This window comes from Aegilops tauschii, chromosome 3 (assembly GCF_002575655.3).
Source record: "Aegilops tauschii subsp. strangulata cultivar AL8/78 chromosome 3, Aet v6.0, whole genome shotgun sequence".
In the NCBI taxonomy this organism is placed as follows: Eukaryota; Viridiplantae; Streptophyta; class Magnoliopsida; order Poales; family Poaceae; genus Aegilops; species Aegilops tauschii.
In genome coordinates this window covers 264,416,088-264,429,652 of record NC_053037.3, presented here as the reverse complement: position 1 = coordinate 264,429,652, position 13,565 = coordinate 264,416,088, and the positions used below count along the sequence as shown (strand labels likewise).

The 13,565-nt window shown below is 49.0% G+C and overlaps 1 protein-coding gene across 4 annotated transcripts; it reads left to right on the top strand.

The window, feature by feature from the left end:
- The first annotated feature begins 8,904 nt into the window (after nt 1-8,904).
- Nucleotides 8,905-13,280, top strand: LOC141042367 (uncharacterized). Of its 4 annotated transcripts, XM_073510388.1 has the most exons (5): nt 8,905-9,002; nt 11,318-12,346; nt 12,443-12,531; nt 12,766-12,867; nt 13,012-13,280. In XM_073510388.1, exon 2 carries the CDS (start codon nt 11,319-11,321, stop codon nt 12,234-12,236), a length of 918 nt encoding a protein of 305 aa, XP_073366489.1. In that variant the 5' UTR covers nt 8,905-9,002; nt 11,318; the 3' UTR covers nt 12,237-12,346; nt 12,443-12,531; nt 12,766-12,867; nt 13,012-13,280. The 4 variants fall into 4 exon arrangements, with proteins under 4 accessions (XP_073366489.1, XP_073366488.1, XP_073366486.1 ...); XM_073510387.1 differs by having other exon boundaries at nt 12,766-13,280; XM_073510386.1 differs by lacking the exon at nt 8,905-9,002 and having other exon boundaries at nt 10,936-12,346.
- Nucleotides 13,281-13,565: the final 285 nt, after the last annotated feature.

The following is a 13,565-nucleotide window of genomic DNA, read 5'->3' as shown; positions in this document are numbered from 1 at the left end:
CCAATAGCTCGGTGATATTTTTTTTTACTAACCGTAAGCCAGTTGGTTGTTGTTTGGAGGTTTCTTGCATGGAGAACAACATTGCACCCATGAACACACACTTGCTGCTCAGAGATTGCTGTTAATTCAAGCTGTTGAGTTGTAGTATTTCATCACTATCAATTTCCTACATGATGAACAATCTTGAGAGAACTAATAGGAAACATGGTGTTTCTGAATTCGAGGTATATAGTTAAATGCAAGTTGGCATCCTCTGGCATGCAGAAAGAGCTGCAAACTTATCATCACCTCTTGTTCACCCTCCAGCCAGATTATCCTTGCTCACCGGCAAGCTAATATGGCTTACTCTCCACTGCTCAGTTCCACATCTAGTAATATTTTAGAACTTAGATTGTTTTTTCTATCCATATGGGCTAGGGATATCTTTAACCAAGGAATTACTTTGTTCCACTGTTTTACTACAAATGTAAGAAATTGTAAACAACATTGCACCCATGAACACACACTTGCTACTCAGAGATTGCTGTTGAGTTGTAGTATTTCATCACTATCAATTTCCTACATGATGAACAATCTTGAGAAAACTAATAGGAAACATGGTATTTCTGAATTCTAGGTATATAGTTAAATGCAAGTTGGCATCCTCTGGCATGCAGAAAGAGATGCAAACTTATCATCACCTCTTGTTCACCCTCCAGCCAGATTATCCTTGCTCACCGGCAAGCTAATATGGCTTACTCTCCACTGCTAAGTTCCACATCTAGTAATATTTTAGAACTTAGATTGATTTTTCTATCCATATGGGCTAGGGATATCTTTAACCAAGGAATTACTTTGTTCCACTGTTTTACTACAAATGTAAGAAATGGTAAACAACATTGCACCCATGAATACACACTTGCTGCTCAAAGACAATAGCTTTGTCATATTGTTGTTAATTCAAACTGTTGAGTTGTATTTCATCACTATCAGTTTCCTACATGATGAACAATCTTGACAGAACTAATAGGAAACAGGGTGTTTCTGAAATCTAGGTATACAGTTAAATGCAAGTTGACATCCGCTGGCATCCAGAAAGAGCTGCGAACTTATCATCACCTCTTGTTCACCCTCCAGCCAGATTATCCTTGCTCACCGTCAAGATAATATTTCTTACTCTCCGCTGTTAAGTTCCACATCTAGTAATATGTTAACGGAATCGATAAAAATCTGACATCAGATTTTACCACTTCCGTGCGAACGTGTCAGTGGCCGTCCGATTTTGTGCATGAATCTTGACGCTTGGGCGTTGACACGTCAGCCACAGCAAAACATTCGTTCGCTTCCGTCCCTCGCACAAACGACCTCCCTCACTCTGCCTTATCCTCACACTCCCTTTCCAGGCACGACCATGGAAAGCAGACAGTAGCGGCCGGCTCCCATGCTCCCCCACGCTCCTGCGGCGCGTCGCTCCGACGCCTACAGCCACCGCCGCTCAAATCCCGGCCCCCTCCCCGCTGGCTTCTGCACTCTCGACCTCGCCACGGTCCCCCCCCCCCCCCCCCCCCCCCCCCGCGGTTCCCCTCGCCGCGGTATGCCAGATCTGTGCTGGCCGCGGTCCTTTTCCCGCAGCTGGCGGGGTCTGTGCCAGATCCGCCTGCCCAAGCAGCCGCCCCGCTGCTTGCGCCGGCTGCGGTCGCTCGCGAAGGGACGGCGCCTGCTCGCTCGGTAAGCTTTGTCGTTAATGATATCCTGCTGGAGGTCACTCCTCCTCCCCCTATTCATGGTGCTCACCGGCCATGTCTTACATCGGCGCCCGGCCTCCTTCAATTCGCGCTCTGCGCGAGATGGTGCTTCGAGCCCTGTGCCCACTGCTGAGGAGTGAAGGCACGGCTTTGCCGCTGATGCCAGCCGCGAGGCGGAGTGGCAGCTGGTACGGCCTCCGTACTGGTGGAGAGAGCTCCCCACCCACCAGCATTCAAGACGGCGCTCGGCTTCTTCTTATTGCCCTCCTGGGCAGCGTGGCTTCGTCAAGTACAGAGACAGAGCTTGCCACCGTTGCCTCCTCAAGGGCCACAACAAAGTTGACTGCCGAAATCCCTTCACTTGCCTCCGCTGCCGGCAGGTTGGTCACCGGGCGCGTGACTGCTCCAACCCCTTGTCGTCAGCTGCTCCTTCATCTTCGTCCACTGCTGCTGCTCGTCGTCAGGCGCCTCCTGCTGCATCTCCTCCAACATCTACAACAGGGCGGAGGCCATTGCCGCGGCCTCAATCTCCCCCGGCCGCGGTCTCCATGTCGCGGCAGCCTGTGCGCATCGGCGACCCGTCGCTGCACCCGGAGGAGGGCCACCTCGTCGTCGTCACCACCCCGGAGATGGAGGCAAACGCTGCACGACTCGCAAGCTTAGGCGCCTTCCTCTGGCTGGGCGGGAATCGGCCGTCTGTCAACGCCGCCGAGATCCGCGAGGCTCTCCAAGTGCAGTTCGGCATCGAGCACGTCAAGGTGGTTCCACACTACCCAGAGGACTTCTTCGCCCTGTTCGACTACCAGCATCACCGCGACAAGGTCACGGCGTCCCCGGGTCGCTTCCGCCACGCCGGCCTTGACATCCATGTGACGAACTGGAGGGTGGACGCACAGGCGGACGTGGTTCAGGGCAACTTCCATGTTCACCTCTGCATCGAGAGCGTTCCGCTGAACGCATGGACTGATTCCGTGGTGGCGCAGGTGCTTGGCCTGAACACATTTGTCCATTACTTCGACATCGCCACACTCCGTCAGGAGGACGCAACATGCCTGAAGCTGTGGGCGTGGTCAGCGAATCCTTCGGCCATCCCCAAGGTCCAGCAAGTCACTTTCGCCCCCCGTATCGCCACTGGTGCTGGGGGTGCTCCATCGTCGGCCATCGGCCACTCCGGCTTCCAGAAGCGCGTGCTGGTCCACATGGACCTCCTCGAGGACTACATGCCTGATGCCTCGGGACGGATCCCTCGTCGCCCGCGCACACAGCCCTTCATCATCCGTATGGGCGTGGTTGATGGTGAGTCGCGGGTCCGCGACAGACTGGAGCCGGCTCCGCGACGCCGGGACGACAACGACCATCACCGCCGCGACGAGGACGACGACCACGACAGAGATGATCGACGCGGCCGGGGCGATGACAGGCAGGCCTCCTTCTGGCGGGAGCGCATCTTCCGCAGCCGGTCCCGTGCCCCGATGCGCCACCCTAATGATGGCCGCGGCAGCTCCCGCCGCGGCGACCGCGATGGGCGCGATGATCGGCAAGATGACCGCCGGGATGGGCGTCGCCGCCGTCCTGTCTCAGGCTACGCACGCAAGATTGATCTCAGCCGCGTCCAGCGGCTGCCATCTGGTGAGGTGATCCCAGCCTCGGGTCGCCGTGCTCGCCATCGTCCACAAGACCACTCTCCAAGACTCGCGGCAGCTGTCTCCTCGGAGGAGTCACGCGGCCGCTCTCCTCCACCGTCTCCTCGTACCACTTCCAGAGACATCGTTGAGATTGCCCCTGCCTCCCCGGTCCTGTCCTGGCTGCGTCGTGCTGCTTGCCTGGTCTCCAAGGTCCAGCCGTCGCTTAATCTGGAGGCGCTTGACATGGCTGTGGCTGATGCTCCTCTGATTCAACGCTCCCAGGCTCCTGTGGATCCCCCACCTGAAGCTGTGCACGCCACTCCTCCCTGTACATCTGCGGTCAGGCTGGGGCCCTCCCCGGCGCTTGCTGCTGAGCTTGAAGCAAGCCTTGAGGATCTGCAGGGTGGCGACTCCACGCCGGTCCTGCCGTCGGGTGATGCGATAGAGGACGGGGATGCCACCCCTCTGTTCATTCCCCGCAGGCCCACGCTGCTCCCCTCCCCAACACCGCGATCGACACCGCCCAGAAGGCCAACAGCACGACGCAAAACTTTGGCTGGGGTCACTGGCTTTCAGCTTCACCGACGCAGCCCGCGCATCCAGGCAAAGAACAGAGCCATGCCCATAGCCAACCTCGCTGAACAGCTGCTGTGTCGTCGCATGGGAATCGTTCCTGAAGGTGAACAAGTCACGGAAGCGGCCATCACCAAGTTCACGGACATGTTCCAGGGGCGCCTGCCGGACATCACTATTGCTGCTCTGCGTGCTCTCTTTAAGTTGGACTGTGATCTGGCCACTGCCGTTGAAGAATGCCCTGGTGCAGCATGGCGGAGAGGGAGGACCTGACTTGAGTGCGACCACTGCTGGTGAAGCCTGAGCAGCGCTGCGCTGTCTAAGATGTAGCCTAGTTTATCATGTTGCGGCACTTGTGCGCTGCTGATGTTGGTCCTGCTGATGTTGGTCCTAGCGAGACCTGGGGTGTCCTGTATGTGGCCAGCTTGTGTTGGCTGTTGTGTTTGTCCAGATGGTGGTTGTTGCCTGAGTCCAGATGTGTCCCCTGTGTTGCTATGTTAGACACAAACCTTTCAATCTTGTGCTGGAATGTACGCGGGTTAAATTGCCCGGATCGTCGTGCTGCTGTCCACGAAACCGTTGCTTCTTCTTCCTGTCAACTTGTGTGCATCCAAGAGTCGAAGCTACAATCTATTGACCTGTTCTTGGCTATGTACCTCGGTGGTCAGCGTCTAAAGAGCTTCGCCCAAAGACCAGCTGATGGCACAAAAGGCGGTATTCTGCTGCTGTGGGATGACTCCGCGGTCACGGTGTCAAATGTGCAAATTGGTGCCTACTTCCTCTCCGCGACGGTTGCCATCAACAACTACGGCGACGACAAATCTTTCAAGTTAACCACTGTGTATGGCCCAACCCGTAGCATCCACAAGGAGGCTTTCTACCTGGAGCTGATCTCGGAAAAGCCTCCGCCTGGTACCAAATGGCTAGTCAATGGTGATTTTAATCAAATCTACCGCGCCAGAGACAAAAACCGAGCCAATGTGGATCGTGGCCGCCTCGTGCGTTTCCGCAACGCCCTAAACAATTGTGAGCTCAAGGAGATTCACATGCAAAACAGGAGATTTACTTGGAGCAACGAACAAAGTAACCCGACGATGAGCAAGCTAGATAGCTTTTTTTGCAACGAAGATTGGGATTTAGAGTTTGCCTCCCACATTCTGCACACCCTCTCCTCATCACTTTCGGACCACTGCCCCTCCTGCTTGCTAATGATGTTGGCCCAAAGAAGCCTAAATCCTTCCGGTTTGAAAACTTCTGGACAAAGATGCCGGGATTCCAACGCGTCGTCTCCGAGGCATGGAATATGAATTCCGGTCATGTCGAGCCTTATCAACGGCTATTCCACAAGCTAAAGAGAACAGGACAAAAGTTGCGCTCCTGGAGCAAGACCCTTTTTTCTAACTCCAGGGTCCAGTTGCACATGGCTCTCAAGGTCATCCTTCACCTTGACCTTGCTCAAGAACAGAGAGGCCTAAGCCCGGAGGAAAGGGATCTTTGGGCAAGATTAAAACGAAGGATTGTTGGCTTGGCGGTGCTCGAAAAATCCAGAAAAAGGCAAAACTCGAGGATTACCAATCTTAAAGAAGGAGATGCCAACACCCGTTATTTCCACCTCCGTGTCAATCATCGGAGGAGAAAAAAAAATCTTATTCATCGCCTCAAACACAACCAGGGTTGGGTCACCTCGCACGAAGACAAAGAGAAGATTGTTCACAGCCACTTTAAGAACATTGCCAAAAAAGGCCCTTCTCGTAGCATTGACGTCAATTGGGGTTTGATTCCAACCCCCAACTGTGATCTACAGGGCTTGGACGAGGCATTCACGGAGGATGAGGTCAAAGCTGCTGTACTAGAACTTTCGGGTGACAAGGCGCCCGGACCGGATGGCTTCACGGGCACTTTCTTCAAGGCATGTTGGAACACAATCAAGCCAGACATCATGCGCTGGTCAATCATTTCTCCAACCTACAGACCACTCACCTTCATTGGTTGAACTCAGCCGATGTTGCCCTCGTTCCGAAGAAGGACGGTGTCGAAGATATTTCTGACTTTCGCCCTATAAGCCTAATTCACGCCATCGCAAAGCTCATTGCGAAGATGATGTCCAAAAGACTAGCACCCCTCATGAATGACCTTGTCTCATAAGCTCAGAGTGCTTTCATCAAGAAGAGATGTATTCATGATAATTTCATGTACGTACGCAACCTTGCTAGACGCTTGCATCGCAACAACACCTCTGCCCTCCTGTTCAAGCTCGACATCAAGAAAGCGTTTGACTCGGTGCGTTGGGACTACCTCCTGGACTTGCTCAACCACCTTGGTTTCCCTCCCCGGTTTCGTGGCTGGGTGTCTGCTCTCTTGTCTACGGCCTCTTCGCGTGTCTTGCTCAATGGTGTGCCGGGCGACCCCTTCAGGCTTGGGCGTGGGCTGAGGCAAGGGGACCCCCTGTCTCCCCTTCTCTTTGTGCTGGCCATTGATCCATTACATCACATCCTTGAGAAGGCCACATCACAAGGTCACCTCCATCCCATTGGCGGTCGGGCTATGCCGATCCGGGCTTCCTCAACGCGGACGATGCTGTGGTTTTTATTGCGCCGCTCAAGGCGGATGTCAGTTTCTTTGCCGACACCCTCAGAAACTTTGGATTACCAATGTCAGTGAAGCGCTTGAAAAGAATTCACTTCCAGCCTCTCGAGGACAAGATCGCGGCCCAGCTCACACCTTGGATGGGCAAGCACGTTGCTGCCCCCGGAAGGATGGTTCTTGTTAAGTCTGTCATCACGGCCATCGCTATCTATTATATGACGGCTCTAAATCTTCCGGTGGAAGTTTTGAAAAAGATTGATGCCCTCCGGCGTGCCTACCTCTGGGCTGGTTGTGACAAGGTCACGGGAGGGAAATGTAAGGTCAACTGGGCGCAAGTCTGCATGCCCAAGCTACATGGTGGTCTTGGGATTCTAAACCTTGGCAAGTTTGCGGCTGCACTTCGTCTCCGTTGGCTGTGGTTCAACTGGCAAGACCCGCTCAAGCCTTGGTCGGGCTTGGGTACCCCTTGCGACAACAATGATCGGAACATATTCGCGTCGGCCTCCAAGGTTCTGGTGGGTGATGGTCTCCGCGCTACTTTCTGGGAGTCGGCTTGGCTAGATGGCATAAGACCCAAAGACATTGCTCCCAAAATTTACGACATCTCCAACAAAAAGAATTGTTCTGTCCACAAGGCATTGCTTAATGGCTACTGGATCTCCCAGGTGAAGGTTGCTTCGATCACCTCCTCTGAGCACATCGCCCAGTTTGCTGCGCTTTGGGAAAGACTCACCCACATCCAGCTAAACCCGGACATGCAGGACTCCATCACCTGGAAATTCACTGCTGATGGCCATTAGTCCGCAGCCTCAGCATACAGGGCTCAGTTTCTTGGATTCATGGACACGGATATGAATCAAAATGTTTGGAGAAACTGGGCGCCCCCAAAGTGCAAATTTTCGCGTGGCTTGTTATCAACAATAGGATTTGGACAGCTGACAGACTCCACCGTCGTGGATGGCCAAACTGCAACCTTTGTCCACTATGCCAACAAGTCCAGGAATCAGCGGCCCACCTTCTCTTTCAATGTCGATACACCATTCGGGTTTGGGGCATGATCAAAACTTGGCTTGCGCTCCACGATATCCAGCCCAACGATTGGATTGATATGGTTTCGGTTAAGGATTGGTGGAGTCAGAATGCCACTAAGCAAACTCCATCGAGAAGGCCACTTGTCTCCCTGATGATGCTTATCTCCTGGGAAATATGAAAGGAGCGAAACGCTAGAGTTTTCGGCAACACGGCCGTTCCAGTGGGAGTGTTGGTCGTCAAGATTAAAGAGGAATGCTCGCTTTGGAGCCTTGCGGGAGCAAAACATTTGTGTAACATTATGTCGCGAGAGTGATGTACTGTATTTGGCCTTTGGCCATACTTTGTTAACTTTCTCTCTTAATCAATGAAAATGGCAAATCTTTTGCCTAGTTTCAGAAAAAAACACTCCCTTTCCCTGTCTCTCTCCCTCATGCCCATTCCGGGGAGGGCGGCGCTTGGTCAGCGGCGAAGTAGGACTAGAAGGATGGGGAAGAGACCATGGAGTTGGCGAGGCTGCACGTGCGCATGCACCCCGCCATCTCCGACCATCTACACCAGGCTCCTGGGGTTCGTCGCCTCCTTGACAGCAATTCTGCCTCCAGGCAGGTGCTATAGGAGGCCGTCGTTCTTCCCGTCAAGGTTCCACAGCTCTTCACCGGTTCGTTGCCCGCGCAGAGGAGATTCCTGCGCTCCTCGACAGCAATTCCGCCGCCTCTGCCGCCAAGCAAGCGCTATAGGAGTCCGTCGTGCTCCCCGTCAAGGTTCCATAGTTCTTCACCGGTATGTGAGGTGCCGCTAGCAGCTTCTTCGATTTCACCTCAATTTGTGATGTTCCCTGTTCGTATGTCATCGATCAAAATCTGTTGGAAAATCCAATTGCAGTCAAGTGGAGGCCATGGGGGGCGTTTCTCCTGTACAGGTCGCCGGGGGCAATTCGTTTTTTGAGGGTAGACGGGGAAATTCTACTTGGCCAAAGCCTTGGCAACAAAGACAGACTCCTATGTCAAGTTTCAAAAAAAAACACTCCCTTTCTCCTGTACATTCTTCAGGTGATTGGTGTTCACCTTCTTCGATTGGTGTTCACCACCCGCCATTCATTTCTCGTCAGTTTCAGTTTTGTGTTACAATCGAACAACAGAGGCACATTGATTGGTAGTTACATCCCAGAGTAATATAAATCAAATGGGCAATGCTTACTCAACTGTATATAGAAGATTAATTGTGTATTTCATATTCCTCCAAAATGGTGTGGTTCCATTAGAGTTAAAGACACTTGTTGTAATCTTGCAAATTTCTGTTGCAGTGCTGATGTTTTGGACCCAAAGTAGATGTGCTCATCTTTTGATAGTCGACTATGTCTGTGCCACAGGTTCAAATCATTTTCGAACACGGCAGAAAAAGAGCATTTGGTTGTTCTGATACTTCTACAGTTTCTCTAGTTTTAGAGCACATGTTTATAAAGGTATGAAAAATCAATTTGCAAGGTTTAACAGAATACGTTTTTTCAGTTTTGCCATGTATCAACTATACATTCCCCGACCCTCCACACCCCCCCCCCCCCCCCCCCCCCCAGTAAAATGTCATGACAAATTTATTTTCGTTGCCATGGCAATTTTTACTTTTTAAGTCATGGCAAAATTTCATTTTCTATTTTTGCCATGGCAAATTTACCTTCATTGCCATTGTAAAATTACTTTAACACACATGGCAAATTTACTTTATAGCATGGCATATTCGGGTATTACAAAGGCATTCAAAATTTACTTTTGTACCATGGCAAATTTAATTTGTATCATGGTAAATTTACCTTTATTTCCATGATGATTTTTTTATTTTATTGCCATGGAAAATTTTATTTTTTATTTGGCCGTGACAAATTTTTTATTTTTATTTTGCCATTGTAAATTTATCTTTTTTACCATGGCAAACTTACTTGCACACATGGCAAATTTACTTCAATCGCTCATGGCAAATTTTACTTTTCATTTTTACCAATGGCAAAATTACTTCATGGACCATAGCAAATTTACAGCCATGTCATCATTACAACTTTATTGACATGGAAATTTTACCTTTTATTGCCATGGTGACATAGCTTTTCCCTTATTGTCGTTAAAACTTTTGCCATGATTTCTTTTCTCATGGTCACATGGCAAATTCATAGGATTTTCTTTTTCTAATGATGGCAAATTTAGGTCTTTCAAAACACTTTTTCCAAAACATGGCAAATTGTTTAGAAAAAAAAGTTAATGCTCTGATGGCAACTATAAGATATTTGTGCCACACACATGGCAACTTTTTTTTTCTTCTTACGGTCACATGTCAATTTCAAAGCACTATTCTACCAAAACATTGCAAATTTTAGAAAAAAAACATATGTCAGTATTCACTCTATGAATTTTTTGAATTTACATATAATGCAATTTCGTAAACCACTGGAAAAATGTACAGATGAAGAGGCATTCAATCAATTTCTTGAATCACTTAGGGTGTGTTCGGTTCGGGAACGAAGTAGAACGGAATGTCATGCTTCCATTCCACCAGAGCGGATCGGTTTCGTCTTTATGTTTGGTAGGAGCAATTGCGAGGAATGGAATGATTACATTTTGGTGTTTGGTTTGAGAGATGGAACGGAATAGAATTGTTCATCTCATTTGATTACACTAATTCATACTGAAGTAGATTTTGATAAAAAACTAAACTGAACGTATACTAAACACTTGATTAAACTAATTCAGAGAACGGTGCATTAGACACTGCAGTGCAGAACAAATCAAAAGTTCAGGTAGCCACAACTCATCGTTCGACCAACATCAAAGGACTGGAAAAAATCAATGGATGGTGAATGTGACGAGTGATCATCAGAGGTTGCGTCGTAATAACACTAATGTTGTTGTTGGTCGTTGCCGCCATCAAAGATGGGCACCTCAGGTGCGCCCGGCCTCCATGACTGGGTGAAGAAGAGGACCAAGAGGGCTGCCCGGCCTTCCTGCTCGGCTAAAGAAAACGAGTGAGATTGGGGAGGGAGTGGCGGTGCCGGAGAGGAGGGACGTGGGAGTGGCTGCCGGCGTCGTAGATCAGATGGGGAGAGAGATGAGGGGGTGGCGGCTGAGAGACGAGGAAGAGGATGAGAGCCAGGTGAGAGGCGTTCCGTGTGGTCCGCTCGTTTTTGAGGAACTGCCCGGTTCCGGATAATGAGCGAATATGTCGTTACTGGGAACTAGTGGGTTCGGGTTCTTACAACGAGCCAAACGCAAGAATGGTCTCTCGGGATGGGTCCGGTCCATTACGTTCCATCCCATGACAGAAAGCAAACACACCCTTAGACCTCTATTCCTTCGTGTTTCTTTGACTGATGCTATTAAAATGTCTGCTTATGCTAAGTATATGAATGATATTGTCGCTAACAAAAGAAAAATACCTAAAGCTGAAATATCTACTATGCTTGCTAATTATTCATCCAAACGGAGGATACCTGAAAGATTCAGAGATACCTACTCTCGAAAAAAATCCAGAGATACCTACTATACCTTGCTCTATTAAAAATAATTGTGTTGAAACTACTTTATGTGACTTAGGAGCAGGAGTTAGTGTTATGCTTTTCTCTCTTTATAAAAGACTTGACTTGAATAAAATGATACCTCATGAAATATCTTTGTAAATGGCGGATAAAACTACTGCAGTTCCTATTGGCATTTGTGAGGATGCCCCTGGTGTTGTTGGTAATGTTATGATGTTAACTGACTTTGTTATACTTAATATGCTCGATGATGTCAGCATGAAAGTGAAAGTTGACGCCCTCAAAGATGTTCCGGCTAGTCTGGTGGTTTTTGGTGCCAAGAACTTTAGTGGTCAGTCCTGGACCTGCCCTGTTGTGATAGTGGATGACAATCCTATTGGAGTGCCACCTCCTGATGAAGACCCAGTTCCTGAAGATGGCAACCCTCACCCAAGGCCACCAGAGCAATTCCATCACCCCAATCAAAACAATCTTATGGTTGGGCCAGTTGCTTTTCACCTACTGCAGCCTAAGCAACAGATTTTGCCTGTCATTGAGGAAGCTCCAGCACAGGATGATGAAGATGAAGGCTGGGGTCACTGGGCTATGCCACAGCAACAACATCCTGTAGATGTGGAAATTCATGCTGGAGAGTTTCTGAAATTAAATGACTTAATGGGACCTCTTGAAGTACATGTTGTGCAGCCAGAAGATGATCACAGTGGTCTCACTTTATCTTTGGGACTGCCAAGTGCAAATGTTAGTTCTGCTGAGTCTGCTATTGGAGCACCAGGCATACCATATCTGGATGAGCTTCTGGCACCCCTAGTTCTACCAGAAGTTCAACCAGTTGTACCTGTTGCACATGCTGCTTTTGATCTTAATCAACCCATCGAACAGCTGCCCCTGGAGGACTTTGCAATTCCTGAAGTTCCTTTGACTGCTGCTGAGAATGACAATTTAGTTGCTGAATCTCTTCCTCAGCCTCAAAGAGAAATGCCAGTGCCAGAACCACTTTTGCAACACATGCTACTGCCAGTAGATGTTGCTGCTGCTCCTTTCAATGTTGCAGATGAAATTGGTGCTCCCGCTACTGCCTCCCTCATTGCAACAATAGTTCCAGAAGTTGCAGTTGCACCTTTGATTGCAGAAGAGTTGACTGTTGATGCTTCCAAAATTGATGACCTTGTTGCCTGACAAGGAGCCCAACTCTGATGCTCCATTCTCTCTGGCCAATGTGGATGGTCCTGCTATAGAGCAGCTTGAAGCAATCAACCAAAATGCAGAAATCTCCAGTTCCTCAGCAGGTAACAATTTGGAGGCCCCTCCTGGTTTCCCTTATCCTATTTTCAATGCAAGCTTTGCTGGCAAGGATATTCAGTTACTGCCATCTACATCCTCAGGTTAGGATGAGGAGTTTCTCTCCAAGGAAGGGCTGGAGCTTTGGAAGGCTCATTTTGCTCCTGGGGCCTCAACAGATAAAGTTACTCAGGTACCTGTTGAATGGTGCAAATTCATCATTTTTGCTCTTTTGACTGTTGATAACTCTGACTGGGCCAAATCTTTACTTGCTTCCCAATTATGGACTTATATCATTGAAGGTTCTGCAAGTAATCAAACTCTGCCATTTGTAATACCTGAAAAGTGTCAAAGTGACCAGATTCTTTGTTGTAAGAATTCAGATGAGGAGCAAGAAGTTTCTTCTAATGTTGCTTTCACACCTCAGGCACTGCACAGAAGCAGCACTCCCCCTCTGCCACCTGCCAGCACCTCTCTTTCTCACACCAAAAGGAAGAGGAAAAATAAAGCTCCCATGGTTGAAACTGAGGTAAGAAGGAGCTTCAGATTGAAAGCTTTAAACAATGGCTTCAGGAGGAAATCATGCTCAGACAAAAACTGTTTTCCCTATTCTACTGATCCTCCTGCTATTACTACAAAGATTGCAAAGAATCTTGCTGTTTCCTTTTGCAAGGCTGCTGCAAAGGACTGCTCTGAGGAGATGTTGCACCAGCCCAAGAAGAAGAAGGAGGCCAAGGCTGCTGCCAAAGGACCATCTAAGAAGGCTGCTTTCAAGCCTTAAGTTAGCTTTATGAAGTTACCTATGTTAGCATCAAGAAGTATTAGATCTGGGACTCTGTTGCACTTTTGTGATGTTCTATCAATGGTACTTATGAGAGACAATGCTTTTGTAATGAGCCTGAACTCTGATATGATGCTCCATGACAGTTGCTTTATTACTTACCTCTGTGTTGAATCTGCCTCGTGTATTGTGCAAAGTTGTGGTCTTCTGCTCTGTTATGCTGAAAGCTTGCTTGTTATCTTGCTTGCTTGGTTTTCTTTGCCTGGTCTCTTCAAAAGAACAGTAATAGTTATAGACTTGACATTATCTGAACATGAATAGAAACTGGAATATTCTCAATTGGAACATCAGAGGTATTAATGACAGTAACAAATGGCTTTCACTTCAAAACAAGATTGCTGAGGCAAATGCAGATATTGTCTGCCTGCAAGAAACTAAGAAAGAGC

Bases quoted from the DNA above. Each gene is read 5' to 3' on its own strand.
- LOC141042367 (XM_073510385.1), top strand. From the start codon at position 11,202: ATGGCGGATAAAACTACTGCAGTTCCTATTGGCATTTGTGAGGATGCC.